General features: G+C 44.4%; 1 protein-coding gene across 1 annotated transcript; it reads left to right on the top strand.

Moving 5' to 3' along the window:
• Positions 1 to 6,917: 6,917 nt before the first annotated feature.
• CPLX3 (complexin 3) lies at positions 6,918 to 17,598 on the top strand. The gene is made up of 3 exons (XM_055003055.1): positions 6,918 to 7,078; positions 12,957 to 13,044; positions 17,374 to 17,598. The coding sequence occupies exons 1-3, from the start codon at positions 6,918 to 6,920 to the stop codon at positions 17,596 to 17,598; spliced, it is 474 nt and encodes a 157-aa protein (XP_054859030.1).
• Positions 17,599 to 21,424: the final 3,826 nt, after the last annotated feature.

Below are 21,424 nucleotides of genomic sequence, written 5' to 3'. Positions count from 1 at the left end.
TTTTTAAAAAAATCCCTAACTAATTCTCTTAAAGGAAGAATATTTTCCCCATCTTCATAAGAAAAATGGCCTGTGGGAATGTTATTTCAATTCTTGGGCTGGGTTTATGAAGCAAAGCAGAGAAAAAGAAAATTTTAAAAAATTAACATATCAGAAACAAGAATTGTTAACCAGTTAACAATGTCTGTTAATGATGATTGCTAATGTTGTTAACAATGAGATATCCAATGTGTTTTTGATAGTTTAGAGAATACAGTGTAACAATGTTCAATGGCCCAGTGAGGGCATCTTGCCCAAAGGTCACCCTCCCAAACCAGGAGTCAACATTGATTCCAAATGAGTAAAGTATAATTATGGTTACTCAGTGCTCTACCCTATTTCTAACCCCTCCTTGAGCATCCCTTTGAACCTGTCTTGTTACAAGATCTGTTTGACATGGCTGGTTGGAAGGCTTCAATGTCAGTTTCATATCTCCTGCTTGGATCTCCTTAGACCCTTTATTTATATTGGGGAAATGCGTAAATGCAACATGTTCATCCTTATTCCCATAATCCCATTATTTTGTTACCCTAAAGGTTTCCACGAACGGGGCCTTTTTGTACCATTTCTTTTGAAATGAATGCACAACTGTGTTTTTCCACCTATGGGCACACTAAAACAAGGCCCCATGTAGCTTCTAGTGCTACAGGAATAGGCACAAAAAGAATATTTCCAGCTTCTGGCAGGCCATCCATTAACATAATGGGTTGCGTGAGGATTTCCATTTCATTTCTACAGGTTAGGGCCCAGAGCTTAAGCGTGACTCATACTTCCTCAAGAATAATCCATAGAGGCAGAACAATTTAGCTTCCCAGAATGAGGGAGAAAGGGCAAAAATTTACACCTTGAGTCCCCCTGCTTAGAGCCGAAAGAAATGTTAACATTGCAAATGTGAACAACACAAAAAGGAACATTTGTCAAAAGGATAAGAAACACTGAATTTCACACCCCTAAATGGTGTGTTTGACTCCAAAAATACCAAGCTTCTCTCTTTTCTTAATGTTAAATGTCAATCCATTATTTTATTTGCAAAATCCCAAACCAGAAGCCACGTGATATCATTTCTAAAACCAAAATAACAGAATGCAATACGCAAATATCTGCGTTCACCAGAAGTCTGGATAAGCTAAGGACGCAAGGAGGAAAGGTGAGAGGTTGGGACATCCGTCAGGCTGTAATCTTAAGAATTATCTTAAAATTCTGAAGAAGTGCGCTGTAACTCCCGAAGGCTCACATTGAAATAAACATTATCTGTCTTTAAGGTGCCGCTGGATTTGTGTTTTATTTTGTTACGATAGACTAACACAGCTGATCCTTTGTCATTTGAATTTTAAGAGCACTGTCTGTTGTGTGAAATGGGATACTGGTGTCAATGGCTACCAGTTGCACCTCTGTGGATTTCAAAGGGTGCCGAGTTTCGAGGGATTTGAAGAGGCTCTGAGGCAGGGAATCATCTGAAAGGGGAAAAAAGATCGAGTAAGATCTGTTTAGCAAGACTCCTGATTGTTTGGGGAGCCCTCTGCAAACTTCTTACCATAATCATTACTCCTGGCCCTGAATCCATTCTTGCTGTTTACCAAAAGCCCCTTCCATCCAACAGATGCCGTCCCTAGCCACAGGCACCCCCTTGACCACTCTTTACGCCTCTGCCTCCCTTGCAAGAAGGGATTCATTTAATCACAGCAGCTGTCTAACTGTGCCAAGCTCTCTTTCTCTCCTTCTCTGGGCCGTGTGGTCGGTTGCCATGTGCCTGGCTCTCTCCCCCGAGGTGTCTTTCAGACTGTCCAAAGGAGGTACAGCTCTCCCTCCCTCCCTCCGAAAGTGGGAATGAAACCACACAGCCCCATGTCCGGGGTCAGAATATACGTGCGCTACCAAGGACATTACGGGGGAAGAAGAGCAGGCATCCCAAATGATACAAATGTGCAAAGACAGACACAGACTATAACAGAACGAGCTATGTACACAAGCACATGAGGGAGACATGTGCTGCCTAAATGCCCTGTGGCTGAGAGAGACCCTAAACACAGGCACATGTGCGTGAACACACACACACGCACAAACACACACACACACACACTTCCTTCCAAGATTTCCCCATGGGGGATCTCTCCAGAGTTGTCTCGTTTTCCTTGAGACTCAAGAAGAGAGGTCGTTGTGCCCTACCGGAGGACTGGAATGTCTATGTACATCACTGTAGAAACGAGCACTGGGGAGGAGGGCGTTACAAGGGCTATGTGCCATGCGCTTGCTCATTCCAGGAAGGCTCCAGAGTCTAGCCACCGGGGACACGGCAGAAGGTTTTCAACTCTCAGCCAGGCCCTCATTAGCAGCCCCGCTGTTTGCTGAGGCACAAACGCAAATCATTAGGAAGCCAGATTGCAAGCAGGAGCCCAGCAAAACTGGCAACGCATTCTGCCATCTTCTCTCATTCGTAACTAGGGCAAACCTCTCCGTACCATTAGGAGGCAGTGTCTGGGAGGGGGAGGGGGAAGAGGAGAGCTCCTTCTGGCTTTATGAATGGTGGGGAAACACCGCCCTTTGCTAAAACATAGACCATGGGGCAAGGGAAGGCTCCCACAAACACCAACCCTGGCCTCCCCTCAACAATAATAACGACAACGACAACGACAATGATATTTGATTTATATACCGCCCTTCAAGACAACTAAACACCCACCCAGAGCAGTTTATAAAGTGTGTTATTATTATCCCCACAACAATCACCCTGTGAGGTAGGTGGGGCTGAGAGAGCTCTGAGAGAGCTGTGACTGACCCAAGGTCACCCAGCTGGCTTCAAATGGAGGAGCGGGGAATCAGACCCAGCTCTTCAGATTACAGTCCTGCCGCTCTTAACCACGACACCAAACTGGATCTACAGAACTGAGTGCTAATGGCAACTTTTAGCAGTGCCATGGCTAATGGGGAACATGGAGGGGCATAGTGTAGTGGTTACAGCATGAACCTGGGATCTGTGAGACAGGTTTGAATCCCTGTTCTGGAATGGAAGCTTGCTGAGCGATCTTGGGCCAGTCACACATGCTCAGCCTAATCTACCTCTTAGGGTTGTTGTGGGTATAAAATGAATGGGAGGAGAATGGTGTAAGCTGCTTTGGGTCCCCATGGAAGAGAAAGATGGCATATAAATGAAGTAAAATGAAATAAATGAAGAAAGAGCTTGGATTAAAATCCCGCCTGAATATTCTGGAGCACCTATGTGCAAACTGGCACATGGCTTAGTGCACACAATTGAGAAAAGCAGAGAGGTCTAGGTACAGGAAGTGAAAACAGATATATTGTCGAAGGCTTTCACAGCCAGAGAACGATGGTTGTTGTGGGTTTTCCGGGCTGTATTGCTGTGGTCTTGGCATTGTAGTTCCTGACGTTTCGCCAGCAGCTGTGGCTGGCATCTTCAGAGGTGTAGCACCAAAAGACAGAGATCTCTCAGTGTCACAGTGTGACACTGTGACACTGTGACACTGAGAGATCTCTGTCTTTTGGTGCTACACCTCTGAAGATGCCAGCTACAGCTGCTGGCGAAACGTCAGGAACTACAATGCCAAGACCACGGCAATACAGCCCGGAAAACCCACAACAACCATTGAAAACGGATACTTCCAAAGATTACGGTCATATACAGTTCAAGAAACAAATGGCATTTTCCTGCTCCCAAACCAGCCAGTGAAATTCTGTTCTAGGTATTTTATGTATTTAAAATATTTGTGTTCTGCTATGCCGATTAAAACATGCTCAAGTATGAAACTGCCTTCAGCTATGGTAAAAAGGTAAAGGTAGTCCCCTGTGCAAGCACCGAGTCATATGAACTGGGCTTTTTTGTGGTGGCCCCTAAATGAGAGAGTGCATTTTAGTGACGTGAATTGCTTTAAGGGCTGTACCTGCTGGAAGGCAACACAGAAATACTGTCGATAAATCCGCCCCACACTGCTTATCCTAGAATTTCTCACAGCTCGCCGAAATGGGAGATAGGGAACAACAGTAAACAAATAAACGTGAAGTGGGCTGGACTGCTGGAGAAACGTGCCCTTCGCGTGTTACGAGGAGAAAGGTCCCGCATGGTGATTTCTCGTGAGTTTTCAGCATCAGTTTCATCTTTCTTCGGCTTTCCCTCCTGCAAATAAATAAATACATACATTGGAGATGCTGTTTGGACACATATATTACATAGGTATAGCTGCAGTTCCTTTGTAAATTCATCTGGGAGTAAGTCCTGTTGGGTTCTATGGGGTTTCATTCTGAACAGACATGCCCAAGATTGGTCTGCAAAAGAGAAATCTTCCAGTTTTTATCTAGGAGGAAATCCCATGAAAGACACAGAGACTTATTTCTGAGTAACTCTGTGCAGGATCTGGCTGCTGGATCGGTGACTTCTGTGCAATTACGTTCATGCTTCTGCCAAAGTTTCATTCGAGAGAACATATTGTCTAAGGAGCCGCTGATTCAACATGAAGGCTGCTCTGCCTCCGTGGAGCGAAGATGATCCGGCTGTCTCTTTGAGATGCATCTATTTTTCAAAGAGTAGTCTGGGGTTTGCTTGGAGACTGCGTGCATTTTTCTCTTCTCTTTGCTTAGGTATTTATACCCTGACTTTCTCCCCAATAGGGAACCAAAGTACCATATGATAACATTCGCTTCTACTGCATTCTATCTTCACAACAACCCTGTGAGGTAGGATGGGCTGAGAGACAGGGACTGGCCCAAAGTCACCCAGTGAGCTTCCACGGCAGAGTTGCATGGTGATTTGAACTTGTTTCTGCTCAAGAAGGGATCCACTGATTAGTCCAATCCCTTTTTAAAGCCAGCAACCGTCACTACAGTGTGGCTTTAAGTTGTCCTGAAGGGCAGTATATAAATCAAATGTTATTATTATTACATCCTGTGGCAGAGAGTTCCATAAGATAAGTATACACTATTTCTCCCCAATAATGTGGAGTGATGTGGTATAGCCTGATCTATCAGATCTTGAAAGCTAAGCAGGGTCAGTACTTGGATGAGAGACCACCAAGGAAAACCGTGCAGAGGAAAACAATGGCAAACTGCCTCTGCTTCTCGCTTGCCTCGACAGCCCTGTAAGTTGGCTGTGACTTGACTGTACATATATTTCACCCCAGTAGGGACTCAAAGCTACTTAGAGCATTATCCTATTCTCTCTTTAATACTCATAACAAGCCTGTGAGGTAGGTTAGGCTGGGAGTGTATGACTGGCTCAAGGTCATCCAGCAAGCTTCAGTGGCACAATGAGAACCCAGCTCTCCCAGATCCTAGGCTGACAACTCTAACCACTATGAACACTACCCATCACTATGTGAAGTACTCTTCTTTTTGTCTCTTCTGAATCTATTGCTCAACAATTTTATGGGGTGTCCCTGAACATTCTGAAAGAGGCCAGGGAATAAAAAACCTCTATCCTCTTAACTCCTCAGTTTGCATACTTCTACAAATCTTTACCATGCCCTCTCATCTTAGTTGTCTTCATTTGTCGTAAACTGATACTGCCTTGTCCACTTCTAAGATTCACTCAGATTACTTCCGCACAGGGAGAATTCTTTCATAAAGAGTCCAGTAGCACCTTTAAGACTAACAAATTTTATTGTAGCATAAGCTTTCGAGAAAGACAGCTCTCTTCATCAGATGCATCTGACGAAGAGAGCTGTGTTTCTCGAAAGCTTATGCTACAATAAAATTTGTTAGTCTTAAAGGTGCTACTGGACTTTTTTTACTATTTTGTAGCAGCATACTAAGACAGCTAACTCCTCTGGATCTATGACCCTGTCACTTTCATTGCTGGTGCATACACAAAGGCTTTGGTGATGGAGCTTATATATGTGGAGTTGTCCTCATTTATCTTCTGTGGTTGCTGTTTTCCCTGAATTTTTTTTTTACCCTAAGGCTTTTTGAGCTCTCCCTCCCCTTAACGTGATGGGGGGGGGGATTGCATGGAAAATGGTGGCACCAAGGGGCTGACAGCAGAAAAGTGGCATCGACGTGGCAAGACCTTTTGCTAGGTGAGCATTCCTTCCACATGGGGTGTGCTAATGCTCTCATACTGTATTCTTGCCCAAAAGAGCAGAGCGCAGCAGGTGTGTATTGAGGCAGGGGAAACCCAGAAAATGGAACAACATGCACAGCACAACAGTCTTCTTGTGGAAGCTCCCTCCACAAAAAAGGACATCTGGTTTGAAGCAAATGTGCAGAAAAACCTCCCTGTAGAAGCAGCCTCCGGCTCACGCAGACGCACGTGCGCACACAGAGGGTCTTTTCTGTCCCCCTGGCTACAGGCTCCAGATTAACAAGGTCCAAAGAGGACTTTACAGAGAGGGGTGTGTGTGAGAGTGAATACATTTGTGACGTCTCTCCAGTAAACAATGTGATCCTTTGGAATCAGGCAAAGACGAAGGTGGAGCTAGGAACAGAGGAGGGGCAGGAGCTGCTAGAGGAGTTAAACTCTCACGCTTTGGAAGCGAGGTCAGACCAGCTTGGGCACTCTGGAGGCAACTGTCGACTGGAAGGGTTGGATCCAGCAAACAACAGACCCATAAAGACCTTTACATAGACGCTGTCCGTACATTGTAGTGCTGAAAAGCGATCCGGAGTCCCATTAATTGCAGAGGCGAAAGGGAGAGTTGGGGGCTCCGGAGCCCTTTGGAGCTGTCCACAGCCTGCCGGTGCTGAAGCCCTTCCGACTCGCCAAGTCGGTGCATCGATGGGAACCGAGCAGGAGGCGCCTCCACCACGGAAGATGCTGATTTGAACCAGACTGGCAGCTGAGCTTTGAGAAGCCAGCCAACCTCCCTGTGGCTGCTTCATATCTAGGTCTCTCACCACATTAAAACTCTCTCCCTGCAACACACAGCCCAGGCATGGCTTTCATGGTGAAGTCGGTGGTGGGGGGACAACTGAAGAACCTAACGGGGGGACTTGGAGGAGAAGAGAAAGGAGAAAGCGAGAAGACCCCAGCGGAAGCCCACGGAATGACGAGGGAAGAATATGAAGAATATCAGAAGCAGCTGGTGGAAGAAAAGTAAGTACTGAGAAGGGTGGGGCCCTGTTGCTTTAGGGAAACATTAGGACTCTTTGGGATATATCTCCTGCAAAGCTCAATGCTTGTGCCTGATATGGCCTTGCACCCTTGCAGATGAGAAAAGCGAACTGGAGAAAGGAAATGTTTTCTGGCCCCCCCTTAGCCCTCTTTTTCTGGGGGGGGGCAGCTTTTTGAGCAGACTCAAGACACGATGAAAACGTGATGAATTTCCACTCATTGTCGAACAAGATGTATTTAAATGTACAGCCTGCCCACCAGAGTCGTGGCTTTGATTTCACAGCCAACATTCCTTTGGGGGGACGTGGCTCTTGTTCACGTTTTTATACATGAGGATCTCAGGATGAGAATGAAGCCATGGTGGCGATTCAATGCCTGGAGACAAGTGTGGATCCAAGTTAAGTGGGCATGGGGCTTGACAAAAAAGAGGGAATTCGCTGATATTTGCTGGATTCACTGTTTAACACCTCCCCTTTCTCTTTCAAAACCATCAAACCTGCTAGGCAGTGAAACCAGGACAGACATATACATTTGCAAAACACATGGAGAGACTTGCGTGTGTGTATGTGTGAAAAGTGCCGTCAAGTTGCAGCCGACTTACGGCAACCCCAGAGGGTTTTCAAGGCAAGAGACTAACAGAGGTGGTTTGCCATCACCTGCCTCTGCAACCCAGGTCTTCACTTGAGGTCTCCTATCCAATTACTATCCAAAGCTAACCCTGCTTAGCTTCTGAGATCTCAAAAAGATACAATAGTCGTGAAAACATAACAAAATAAAGATTTAGAAAAATTACAAAATTATTCTTACTGTTGTTTCATAATTCAAATTGCCATTCAATACATATTATTACACACAGGCCTCATATACAGATCTATACATAAAGTGCTAGTGCAAAACAATGATGGTATCGCCTATGAACAATTAATACTTCTAAAGTCCATCAATTTCCTTAGAGTTTACTCAAAAAGTTCATAGGGTCAAAATTCAAGTATCCAACACATGCAGGTTGGATTAGACCATCTGACAGGCAGACCGGTCCATTTGGGGGTGGGGGTGGTCCCGTTTCCGAGTCTTTTTCAAAGATGGTTATCTCACCGACGTAATTTTCAGTACTCACAAGCTCCCATTCAAACTCCACGAAGGCAAATGTCGGATGCTGCTCCTGGGGAAGGCTGCCATTATCATTGTTTTGTACTAAAAAACATTGTTTTTTCTAAATCTTTATTTTGTTAGGTTTTCACGACTATTTTATCTTTTTGCTATCTCTTTTCGTGATTCTCCGCTTTTTGCTATATTCGCTTCTGAGATCTGACAAGATCAGGCTTGCCTGGGCTATCCAGGTCAGAGCACAGAGGCATATACAAAAGCATACACTTGATACTCCACACAGAGCAAAATCCCTTTCCCATCAAAAAGAAAGAGATAGCTGGAGTATTAAAAAAAACCCTCCTAAGATGACATCCATTCATCTATGCCTACAACAGAAATAGGGCAAATGTTAAAAGATTAAAAATAGCTTTGTCTGTGCCGATCCAGAGGAGTTAGCCATGTTAGTCTGTAGCAGCAAAATAGTAGAGTCCAGTAGCACCTTTAAGACTAACCAACTTTACTGTAGCATAAGCTTTCGAAAACCATAGGTCTCTTCATCAGATGCATGATGAAGAGAGCTGTGGTTCTCGAAAGCTTATGCTACAGTAAAGTTGCTTAGCCTTAAAGGTGCTACTGGACTCTTTACTATGTTGTCTGTGTAAAAACACAAAATCTCCCCTCCAAGCCATTTCTTTGTTTGATGCAGACCTTAATTCTTCCTTTTTTAAAAAAAATATATATGCAGATTTAAGAATCTGGGTTATAAAAAATCCAAACCGTGAAAGCTGAGCTTTCCATTTTGTGGACCAACTTGGTTAAAGAGAACCTGTCCTGCTTTCTAAATGGGAGCTGGGGGGTGGGAACGGGAGGAAGTAGACACAATGCTTTCACATTTGTTGTGGAAGGCGGGGAATGCCTGTAATGCATTTTAATGAACCCCTAATCTTTTAATCCGCTTTTGCCTTCAAGAGATGGGATTGTTTTCTCAGGAAAATAATATAAAAAACCTCTCTCTCTACAGCTTTCCCCCAGGAAGTTTAGATTTATAGTTTTCAGTTCCTGATTTTGGAGGGAAGAGGAAAAAAATCCCAGATTATTTAGCTCTCCATTCACACTTCCAGTACTTAGCCATATTCCTCTTCACCTTCTTCATGTACTTCTCTGGCAGTAACATATACTTCTGCTATGGTTTAACAACCACTTTCTTGCTGATTGTGTGTCCAGCTTTACATTGAACTTCTGTCTTGCAAAAAGGAATGTGTATTCTGCATTAAAAAAAAAAAGATATCTGTGCAGCTCAAAAGAACAGCTCAAAAGAACAGAAGTAATTAATTACACCAGATTCCCAAACCAGCTCCACTTCCTCTTCCATAAACCATCATGGTGCAGTGGTTAAAATGTTGAATTAGAACTTGGGAAACCTCCGTTCAAATTCTCACTCGGCTACGGAAGCTTGGGCCAGGTACACACTCTTAGCCTTACCTACCTCCCCGGGTCGTTGTGAGGATAAAACAGAGAAGAAGAGAATGACGAAAGCCGCTCTGTGCCCATATGGGGGACAAAGACGGGGTACAAAAGTAAAAAAACTGCAGAGACCCAAGTTCAAATCTCCACTTGTCATGACAATCATTGATGGCTTGTGAGGCGGGGGGGGGGGTCTGTTGTTGAGAGGATAAAATGGAGAAGAGGAGCCGCTTTGAGCTCCCATTGGAGAGTGGGATATAAATGAAATCAGTGCCCATCTGCTCCTAGATTTGTTCATGTTTGTAAAATATGCTAAATCTAACAAAACTATCACCAAAGAAGTGAAAATTCACAGTACAAATGGGTAGAAAAGAGGGCAGCACGCATTCTTCCCTGACTCCACAGTAACAAGAGTGCACAGATTTCAATGTAACATTTTAAATGACACACACTCGTGCTGCAAAGCAATCTTGTTACAGACACAGTCACTGAAGCCTTAGCTCATCAGAAGGCATTCTCAGATTCTAGCCTCCCCCTCCACTACCCTGGTGGACAAGCTCGTAAATCCAGTTACTGAAAAGGTTTGTGCGTAAGCAATTGGGACTTAATGTTTCATCAACAAATGGACCTTGTTACTCAGCCAGTGTGGTGTAGTGGTTAGTGTCAGACTAAAATCTGGGAGACCCAGGTTCGAATCCCCAATCTGCCTTGCTGAGTGATTGTGGGCCAGTCACACATTGTCTTTCAGCCTAACCTACCTCATAGGATTGTTGCAAGGATAAAAGGGAGACGAGGAAAATGCTGTAAGCAGCCTTATGTCCCCACTGGGGGAAAAGGCAGGGTAAAAAGGAAGTAAACTTTTTAAAAAGTGATCTCGTGAACACAAAATAGAATGGAATTGGTTGGAAGTTATCTTTAAGCGTATCCAGGGTTTTGCAAAGAGGACTAAACTGGCTGCTCACAGGTGGAATATCACCTCTTTCAATTTCTTCTTTCTTTGACCAGTGTGTCCACAAAATTGATTAGTGTCTACTTATGAGGAATTACACCCTTAGAAGTCCACTGAAGTCAGCGGTCTTAGAAGGGTGAAACTCTGCTTAGAATGGCATCGATAATCCCCTTCCATTAAGGACCATCAATACAAATGGAAAATTAATAGCAGCGACTAAATGTTTCCAGAACCGCAAATTAGTTTTTGCCATACTGCTTGGAACGTAAGATATGTAGGAGCCCCAACTATTTTTCAAAATGAAAATCAATTATCCAAGTGCTTGGATGAAAGTGGGCAGTTGAGGAGCTCATTCTTGCTTTGAATGAAATTCTACAAAGGCAGCTGTTGAAAGAACATAAGAACTCCCCCTGCTGGAACACACCAAAGGTCCGTCTCCCCCAGTCTTCTGTTATGCGGAGAGGCCAACTAGATAGGAAACCTCAAAGCAGGGAATTATGATACTCTTCCCTGCTGTTACCTCTCCTACAAAAAATATTTGGAAGTGCTCTGTCTCCGAACATGGAGAGTTTGTGCAACTATTATGGTGACGGATAGACCAATCTGCCATGAATTTTCTTGCCAGCTTTTAAAGCCATTTATAAGCTAGAGGCAATCGCTGTATGCTATGGCAGTGAATTCTTTTTAAGTTGTATTATGTGAAAAAGATACTGGAATTAGCTGGTAGAGGGTATTACTAATATTCCAGCCTCTGGGTTGCTTTCCATAGATGTTAAATGTCCAATATTTTTTTCATTCCCCAACTGACTATACTTCTCCATCTTCGCCAAGCCGCTGATCTCTTCTTTCCAAGTATTTGAGACTATGGAAGGAAGATATTGTGGGGCTGATTGCAACGTTTTTGTTATGATTAAGGTTTGTATATTTTTTTTTAGCAGCATGAATAGCGCTGATTTGCCTGAGCTCTTCAGAGCTTGGAAGCAAAGCAGGATTGGCCACGGTTAGTAGTTGGATGGGAGACCCTGAAGGAAGATCAGAGCTGCTATGCAGAGTAAGATAATGGCAGACCACTTTACTCATCTCTTGCCTTGAAAACCTCGTGAAGCATCTCCATAAACTGGTTGCAAACTGATGGCTATTATTTGGTTTTCTATTTTTCTTACCTGGTAAATAATACAACAGTAATCCACCCACCTGTCCTAACCCGGCAAGAAGAAAAAAAAAGAAAATACATGAAGAAAATGGTTAGTAATACAGAATGGATTGTGATTCTTAGGGGGAAAGAAGTGAAGTGTGTAAACAAATGCCTGAAATAATCCAATGCCTTGCTGTAAGGTTAAAGGAAGAGCTGGTGGCTCTATAACCAGAATTAATTACTGAATGTGGACTAGTTACTTATAACACACAGTTGTTTCAAGATGGTAGCCGTGTTTGTCTGTCTGTAGCAGTAGAAAAGAGCAAGAGTCCAGTAGCACCTGCAGGGCTTTTTGCAGGGGGAACGTGAGGGAATGGAGTTCTGGCACCTCTTGAAAATACTCGGCAATAGTGCTTGAAAATAATGATTTCAAAGAATCCCATGTGTTTCTTCCTAATTTTCCTCTTGAGAGTTCTGCCACCTCTTTTCCCAGAAAAAAAACCCTGAGCACCTGTAAGACTAAAAAAATTTGTGCGAGGGTAGGAGCTTTCGTGAGTCACGCATACTCTCTGAAGAAGTGAGCTGTGTGACTCACAAAAGCTTATACCCTACCACAAATGTTGTTAGTCTTACAGGTGCTACTGGACTCTTGCTCTTTTACGCAGTTGCTTGTTGTTTAAATATGGGTTTTTTTTCTCACCTCCAATGTTTGGTTTTGAGAACTGGACATTCCAGAGTACATTAGCCATTGTGGCTCGGGAACCTCTGGGCACGGTTTGTTCTAGATTTCACAGAGCAGAGAGAAGGAATAAATCTAATGTGTCTGGTACTGGAGAGTGAAGATCTCTAGAGGAGGAAGCTGCATAAGATTACAGAAGGAATTGTACACAAGGAGGTATCGTCCACACACTTTACATAAGTGCATGTTTCGTGTGGAAGAGCAAGCTTCGGGACCATCCTAAGTAGACTTACACCCTTCTAAAAGCCCACTGAAGTCAAAGGACTTTGAAGGCATAACTCTGTTAAGGACTGCATTGTAATCAGAACCCCTGTGCAGGATGGAAGCCGGCCAGTATTCCAAACAAATGAACCAAGAATGAAAGAATTTATGACCTACATCGGAACGGCAGGCTTCCCCTGCCCTCATAGCCACCCCCTGGGTGAGGGCAGCCCTTGCCTGGCTCACTAATAAATGGCAATTCCCCCCCCCATGTTCTTTGCAGAATGGAAAGGGATGCCCAGTTTGCCCAGCGCAAAGCGGAGCGGGCGACGCTGCGGAGCCACTTCCGAGACAAATACAGGCTGCCCAAGGTACGTCTTCAGGCCTCTGCAGCAAGAACGGGATTAAGGGGCCTTGCTGGATTTCAGTAGGAGTAGTCCTAGGTACTAGAGTTAGGAGGAGGGGTAAGTGACAGCTATAGTACAAAATAATGAAGGGAGGTAGTGTTGGCGCAGCGGGAGGGCATCTCGTTGGCATGCAGAAGGCCTCAGGTCCAATACTTGGCATCTCCAGTTATCGATCAGGTAGTAAGTGATGTGAAAGACCTCGAACCCGAGACCCTGGAGAGCTGCTGCCAGTCCGAGTAGACAATACTGACGTTAATGGACCGATAAGGCAGCTTCATGTGTGTTCATGTGAGTTTTCATGTTATAAAATGAGGATTGCATCCTTTTTGGCTAAAACGGGAGTTGTGTACCAGAAGGGTGTCGCCAGAACGGAGAGGGAGAAAATCCTGTGGTCCAAGGAAGACATCTGCCTTGATCTGAGGTTTACAGGTCCAATTCCTCATTTACTTATTTAGTTGATGTGAAGCAGCTTGAGGCAACTCATCGAGTAAAAACCACACAATAAGTGAGTGAGTAGAGTTTATTGTTTGTGGCCAAAGGCCGTCACAATCCAAACACATAAACCCATCTGACGTAAATAAGTGAATCATGTATCCAAGTATCAGCGATTTGTCATATATACAATGATTAAAATGCTCTAACCTATCCTGGGGAGCCCCCTTAGCAATAACTAAATCCACAGTCTTAAGTTCAATAGGTGCAATTTTGAAATTCTGTTATACAAAAGGGGTTTTTCTAATAGATCCAGCACAATAAAATCCTTTTTAACAAACATCACTTGCATCTGACGAAGAGAGCTGTGGTTCTCGAAAGCTTATGCTACAATAAAGGTTGGTTAGTCTTAAAGGTGCTACTGGGCTCTTTACTGTAAGATAATCAATCATCAAACAAGCCAAGCACATTAAAACAAAAACAATAAAAAACAGCATTCGGCTGCTAAAATGATGTTCACAAAACAGTCCCCAAGTGAAAAGAGAACCATTAAAAAAAACTGCTTTAAAAGACAGCGAGTCATAGAATAAAACCCACAAGCAAAAGTCACTCACCCTAGGGCACTCCTGTAGCAATTGCAGGGATGCCCCGGAACAGGGAATGAAAGTGGAGGCTTCTGTTTCTCTGTGCTGAGCCAGGCGCTGTGGGGTTAGAGGGCTGGACTAGAGTTCAAATCCCCACCCTGGACCAACCAATTTCAACGAATAAAATGGGGAGGGAGTATGCATTTATGCTGTCCTGAGCTCCTTTGGAGGAAGAGTGGGCTAAAAACGAAATAAAGAGGATATCAAGAGTGTATTGGACCACCTCCAGGTCCCGGGAGCTATTTACTAAAAGCTTGTGCAGGGCATTGTCCTTTGGGAACGGCTTTTAACCTGCCCCACTCTCAGGCTCCAGAACAGAAAAAAAGAACCCGGCAGGATCACACCAGTGGTCCACCATCTTGCTTCTCACAGTGCACAACCAGATGGTGGCGGTTTTCACATGTCTTTACATTGCACAAAACTCATGGAATGAAGGCATCTTTCATGGCGCGATTTCTGACATCATCGTGCTACGAAAACGAATCATGATGGGGTGAGTCAGAAATTGCCCCATGAAGACATGCTCGTTCCATGAGTTTTGCGTGGTGTAAAGACATGTGAAAATAGCTGCTCTAGGAAGGCCTACTAGCAGAGCAAGGAAACCCAAGCATCCTTACTCTAGTTGTTACCCCAGCAATGGGTATTCGGAGGTATACTGCTTCAGAACATGAAGGTTCCATTTAGCCAAAAGATTTTGTAGCCTAGTACAGCCCCCCTGATGAACATCAGTTCTCTCTTTAACGAACTGAATTGGTGGAGGTAACCCTAAGTACTCCCAGATCCACCCACTTTTAATTCATTAATTCTGCTTCCTACAACAGAGATCAAACTATTTGAAAGGGGCCTTATTTTCAAAGGATGTACCTCATTCTAAGAAATCGCAGCCCTAAAAGGGAATAGGTGCCTTTTATTACCATAGATCTCCATACATCAGGAAGCATAACTGAATCATACGGTGGTGGTGTGGTCTGGGTATGAGCCTCCTAAATGTTTTATCTCTGTGAAATAGCAAAAGAGGGGTGGGAAACTATTCTAGCATTTCAGCCTACGTTGCATCGGCATCTCAGACAAGGTGCAAAAATTGAAATATTGGCCTGTAGACAGGTGGCACTTGGTGACGTTGAGAAAGCAGACATGCAAACGAGAGGGAGAGAAGTTCTTGTCAAGGTCTGTCATGCTGTGCGCTGAACCGAAATCTCTGCTGAAGACGAGGATTTGCTTCCCAGCATAGCAATATGGAACGTTTCATAAAAATTCAGAACTGCATTCGTTAAGGTGCTGCCAAATGTCTTTGCTACCATCGTATTTATTTATTTAAGAAATCCAGAAGCCCGTCTTTCTCCCATCCATCAATGGAGAGATCGAGTGATGACATTGGCATACGTTTGTTTATGAACAAATGATAAGAAGAACATCTTCCCTTTTCTTTTTGAAACAAAGATAATACCTGCATCTTGTGCAGCCGCCGCCAGCTTAGAAGAGACGATTCCCCCACCCCCCTTTGTGAGTCTGAAGGGGAAATACCTCTCTAAGATGGAGCTTGCCATCTGTCATATATGTAAGCATTTGTTTAGGGATATTTATAGCCCTTCCACACCATCTAGCACTTGTAGCCATTTATACGATTGGGGGAAAAAAAATAAATCCAAACATTGCAAACAGCAGATGAAGATAACAATCAAAACAGCGGCAGTGCAGAGCTGCCAAAAGTTAAAAATGTACACAGCCACAGAAACTCGACACGACAGAGCCAAGAAAATAGAACAAAACTTACCCTACTCCACTATGTATGCCTTCCAGAATAAAGTTGGCCTGTAGAAAGGGAGGGGGGACGGTAAGGAGGGAGAATATACTTCCTCGAGTTACTGATAACCAACAAAAGGAAGGAAGGAAGTATGCCAAGGAGTGACTCAGTACAATATTATTGTCTGTACCACACATTGGTAACATCCAAAAGTTGCAAGGTTGCAAAAACCAGGTGGCAAAACAGGTGGCAACGAGCTACACCGGTCTCATTCCTTTCGGCTCGTTTCAGAAATGGTCCTTCGTCAGGCCACAATTATCTACTTCGTCAGGCGAAATTCATGTAGAGAATCAACTATCAGTCAATATCAGATGCTGAAATCAGCTGCCATATGTTACCAACCAGCTATATTCTGGACCTTTTTGGAACTGTGTACCTTCGGGCGTCATAAGCAAAATTTTGAGAGAACTCTACTATATTGGAATTAATTCTCTCTCCATGCATGTGTATTGAACTGCTGTAGATAATTGAAAACTCAATGTAGATATATTGATAATTGTAGTGTGGTACAGACAATAATATTGTACTGAGTCACTCCTTGGCATACTTCCTTCCTTCCTTTTGTTGGTTATCTGTAGAAAGGGAGGACAAAATTCACCCAGGCAAGGTTGCTCTAGCTGTTCCCAAAGTAGTTGTACGCCTCCAGCAGGCACCAGTAATTTCATTCCCTTTTCTTCAAGTCATTTGAGCGCTTCAAACCATAGGTTCCCTGTGTGTGGGTCCCACAGCCTTCCTGGGAGTCAGAAGGGGTTTCCAGAATGGAGAGGAATGTGGCAAAACTCCATACTCCTCCACAGGTATCGGATGAAACAGCTTTGACTCTTAAAAGTTCATACCCTGAAAATCTTGTGGCTCTTTAAGGGGCTAACTGGATTCAAATCCTGCTGTTTCATGGGCCTTGTGTCTTTAAATGGCAGAGTATGGAGCAGTATTCCTCGTAACGCTGTAATAAGGACCCCGAAACCCGAATGGAATCATAGATCTTTTAAAAACGCTTAAGGTTTAAGCAGATCAAAAGATTTTTTAATCATCAGGTCTAACCGATTGAGGAAAGGTTATAATAATAACAACAACAACAACATTCAATTTATACACCGCCCTTCAGAACAACTTAACACCCGCTCAAAGCGGTTTACAAAGTGTGTTATTATTATCCTCGCAACAATCACCCCGTGAAGTGGGTGGGGCTGAGAGTGTTTTGGAAGAGCTGTGACTGATCCAAGGTCACCTAGCTGGCTTAAAGCGGAGGAGTGGGGAATCAAACCCGGCTCCCCAGGTTAGAGTCCCACCTCTTTTAACCACTACACCAAACTGCCCTTTTGACAGCTCTGCTTTTTCCTTGTTCGGGGGTCCCCAAAGGCTTGACCTTAACTTCTGCTTCTCTTCCCCTTCTAATGACGCCACTCCCTTTAGAATGAAACCGACGACAATCAGATCCAAGTGGTGGGGGGTGACGTGGAACTCCCCAAAGAGCTGGCCAAGATGATCGAGCAGGATAATGAAGAAGAGGAGGAAAGGGACTCTGTTATCGGACAGCTGACCAATATCCAGAACTTGGACCTGGATTCCCTGAAGGGCAAGGCCCAGGCCACGCTAGATGACCTGAAGCAATCCGCAGAGAAGTGCATTGTGATGTGATCCAGCGGTACCTTGTCCATAGGATTGAACCCCCTCCAACCGTAAACCTATTGCATTATGGGGAGGGGTGCGAGCCATCGGTGGTCTGGCGGGAGTGAGAAGGCGACAACAGTTTATGGGAACGATCTGGCAGGCACCCGTTGAGTTCGTCTTCCTTACCTACTAGAGACATTTTCCCTTTTCTCGAGCCCGAGTCAAACGATGTTTTACGTGTCCCTTTCCCCGTCTGTGAACATGAGCTGTGTTTGCCAGTCTCAGGTTAGAGAAAGAATATTGTCCTCCCCACCCCAAAGCCCCATGCATCAAGCCCTGTGTACAAAAAAGACCTCTTTTACGTGGTCATCACAAAGGGAAGCATGGGGTACCCCAAGGTGACAGACCTGGTTGTATATGGGACGGATTAACTGCTTGACTTTCACCAGGGGAATGGAAGTTCATTTAAGAACTCTTTAGATACATACAACACTTTTAATGTTCAAAGTGATTTGTGTGTTTTATGATAATTCTTACAACAGTCTTGCAAGGGAGGCAATTATTATTATTCTCCGTTATTGTAGACAGATGGCTGTGTGAGACTTCCCGAAGATCATCTAGTGAGGTTGTGGTGAACGTATGATTTAAATCAGGGCCCTCCCAGATCATTCTCCATCAATTTGTTCTTTGGGAAGCAAGCCATTTGTGCCCCTGCTGCAAAAAGAATGAAATCTATCACCAGTTGAAGTGACAACCAAATCTCCTTTTTGTCTTCCAAGTTGTTAAAGTGGGAGGGGGAGATCAACTCCATCCCTCCACACAGCAATATGGAGAAACGTCAGTTCTAACGTTGCACTTCCTGCCACTTGCAGCTCATATGTTTTATGGAAGAAAAGGTTGTTACGCTCTCCCCATTTTGCAGGTGGGGAAAACCGAGGCAGGCGGCACCCTCCAACTGGCCTGCTCGAGCCCACACTGCAAGACAGGAACAGAAGCCAAATGGGTCAGGGGCCCATTAGCCCCCTGCAAGTGCCATATGTTGGAATTCTTTTGATCACGTGACACTGTGGGACCCCCCCCCCCCATCGTCCTTGCTTACAACAACAGGAGAAAGGGTACATCCACCCATGTGTAATGAATGTGGCAGTTGGTTTGTATGTTGTACTGTGACTATGCAGTGTTCCCATACCTTCTATGACACCCCTTATTCCATGGTACTGTTGAGACTGGGGGAATAAATTCCAAGAGTTCTCTATGCATTCCGTTGTCCTGTCTTTCCCTTTGAAAAAGAAAGACGTCGTTCTATTGCACAGACTTTTTCTCTTTATGTGTCTCCTTTCTCTCTCCCATAAAAACACCTGCAGTGATCTACGGCCACAGCTCAGCGGTGGATTATTTATTATTTTATTATTATTTATTACATTTCTAACCTGCCCTTCCCACAAGCGGGCTCAGGGCGAGGTACAGCAGTTATAAAAATATAATACAAATATTAAAACGATTAATAAAACAACAGTTCATCACAAAATCAACAAACAGATAACAACTGTCCCAAGATGGGGACAATTTCGGATTTCTGCCCATCAACATACAGGAGGAGGGAAGCGGACAGATAATGTACTGCAACCCATATGTGGGTCAGCAACGAATGGGCACTACATAGCCCCATGCTGTACCCATATGTTGGGCAGCCGGCCGGTGGACACTGTATAACCCCACACTTAGTGGGAAGCTGGTGGGAGGCTCAGCGAGGGTCTCATGCTGGCCTCAACCATACGCCTGGTGGAACATCTCCGTCTTGCAGGCCCGCCGAAATGATAGAAGATCCTGATGGGCCCGGGTGTCCACATCTGATTGAGCACCTGATTTGCATGCAGAAAGTACCAAGTTCAATCTCTGGCATTGGCATTTAAAAAGATCAGGAAGCAGGTGATAGGAAATAATAATAACAATAATAATAACATTCGATTTATATGACACCCTTCAGGACAACTTAATGCCCACTCAGAGCAGTTTACAAAGTATGTTATTATTATCCCCACAACAATCGCCCTGTGAGGTGGGTGGGGCTGAGAGAGCTCTGAGAGAGCTGTGACTGACCCAAGGTCACCCAGCTGGCTTCAAGGGGAGGAGTGGGGAATCAAACCTGGCTCTCCAGATTAGAGTCCTGCCACTCTTAAGTGACTGACCCAAGGTCACTGAACTGGCTTCAAGCGGAGGAGTGGGGAATCAAACCTGGCTCTCCAGATTAGAGTCCTGCCACTCTTAAGTGACTGACCCAAGGTCACTGAACTGACTTCAAGTGGAGGAGTGGGGAATCAAACCTGGCTCTCCAGATTAGAGTCCTGCCGCTCGTAACCACTACACCAAACTGGCTTTCAGAGACCTGAGCCTGAGGTCTTGGAGAGCTGCTGCCCATCACAGACCTCTGTAGCCCAATGGCCTGACTCATTCATGTGCGTGCGCACACACACACAGAGTAGTTTGTAAGGAACAGCAAGTGTATGTTAATTTTACAACTGAAACCAGTGCCTGGATAAATATGGGATTTGTATCACCCATTCAGTTGTACATGTAATATGAGAATAATTCAATGTGCATACAAAGAAAAATCAAGTGTACGGTGTTCGCAGATTGTACGTGCATTCACTGCGCAGTGTGAACAAGATTAATATAAAGCAATTTCATGTGTTCGATATACGTCATGCCCAATCTCAACAGAATCATTTAGAATTGTGGCAAGAGGTCTTCCAGCTACAATATAAAAGGACCAGAACCAAAGTTTGGAGGGATCCAGGCTGTAAATCATTAGTCCATCATGGTGCACGAGGCATCCCGCTCTAGGTCAAAAGGGCTTTGCTGGTATCTGTAGTGATGCTGGCTGAACCTTGGAAAAGCCCAAGCCACAAACCTGTCAAATCTTCACCAGCACTGCTGTGCATGAATGTTTTGATCTGCTTGTTGTGGGCACCAATTGGACGGTATCCATGACAACTAAGACACACACACACACACACACACACATCTCACACTTCGAACGGTTGGGGATATTTTAAAATGTGCTTGCACACACACACAAACCCTCATGTAGCCTTTTAAAAAGAAAACAACAGTACAAAGCTACCTCACCCTTTCTGTCATACTCTGCCCTTCAAGAACATCCTCTGTAAATAAGAGCATTAGAAGAGGCCTGTTGGGTCAAGTGTTCTTCTCCAGTGTTCTGTTTTCCACAAAGGTGGGGGTGACGGGGGCCAAAGCCTCCCTGTTATCTCCCGTGGCTGATATTTGCAGGTAGATTGCAACTGAACAAGGAAGTTCCCCCTATCCTATTTTATGTTTCAAAGTTTTCCCCTATGGATTGAAAGGCCCACATTTGACTGGGCTGATTTCATCATTCAAATGACATGGTGGGGACTAGGAAAAATGAGTGACATTAAAAAGCAGTTTCAAAAAATAGTCACCTCTCACAGCAAAGGGCTGCATCCACTTCTGTTCTCAAGCTTTGGGTTTCAGCCCCTGTAGCATTAGGTCCAGAGGAATTAGCTGTGTTCGTCTGTAGTTGCAAAATAGTAAAGAGTCCAGTAGCCCCTTTAAGACTAACCAACTTTATTGTAGCATAAGCTTTCAAGAACTACAGCTCTCTTCGTCAGATGCAGCTGATGAAGAGAGCTGTGGTTCTTGAAAGCTTATGCTACCATAAAGTTGGTTAGCCTTAAAGGGGCTACTGGACTCTTTACTGCATAGCATTTGAGAGAGGCACTCTGCAGAAAGGAGCCTCCCTGGCTGCTAACCCTTCTGGCGATCTATTCCTCCATCATATTAGGATCATGGAAGGCCATGGCCTCTGCAAGGT

This window comes from Eublepharis macularius, chromosome 18 (genome assembly GCF_028583425.1).
Source record: "Eublepharis macularius isolate TG4126 chromosome 18, MPM_Emac_v1.0, whole genome shotgun sequence".
NCBI lineage: Eukaryota > Metazoa > Chordata > Lepidosauria > Squamata > Eublepharidae > Eublepharis > Eublepharis macularius.
The sequence above is the reverse complement of the archived record's forward strand: the minus strand, read 5'-3'. Positions and strand labels throughout refer to the sequence as shown.

Excerpts from the sequence above, each read along its gene's own strand:
- CPLX3 (XM_055003055.1), top strand. The coding sequence starts at position 6,918 with ATGGCTTTCATGGTGAAGTCGGTGGTGGGGGGACAACTGAAGAACCTA. Across the intron at positions 7,079-12,956 it reads AAGCAGCTGGTGGAAGAAAA|AATGGAAAGGGATGCCCAGT; the intron begins GTAAGTACTGAG and ends TGTTCTTTGCAG. Across the intron at positions 13,045-17,373 it reads ACAAATACAGGCTGCCCAAG|AATGAAACCGACGACAATCA; the intron begins GTACGTCTTCAG and ends CACTCCCTTTAG.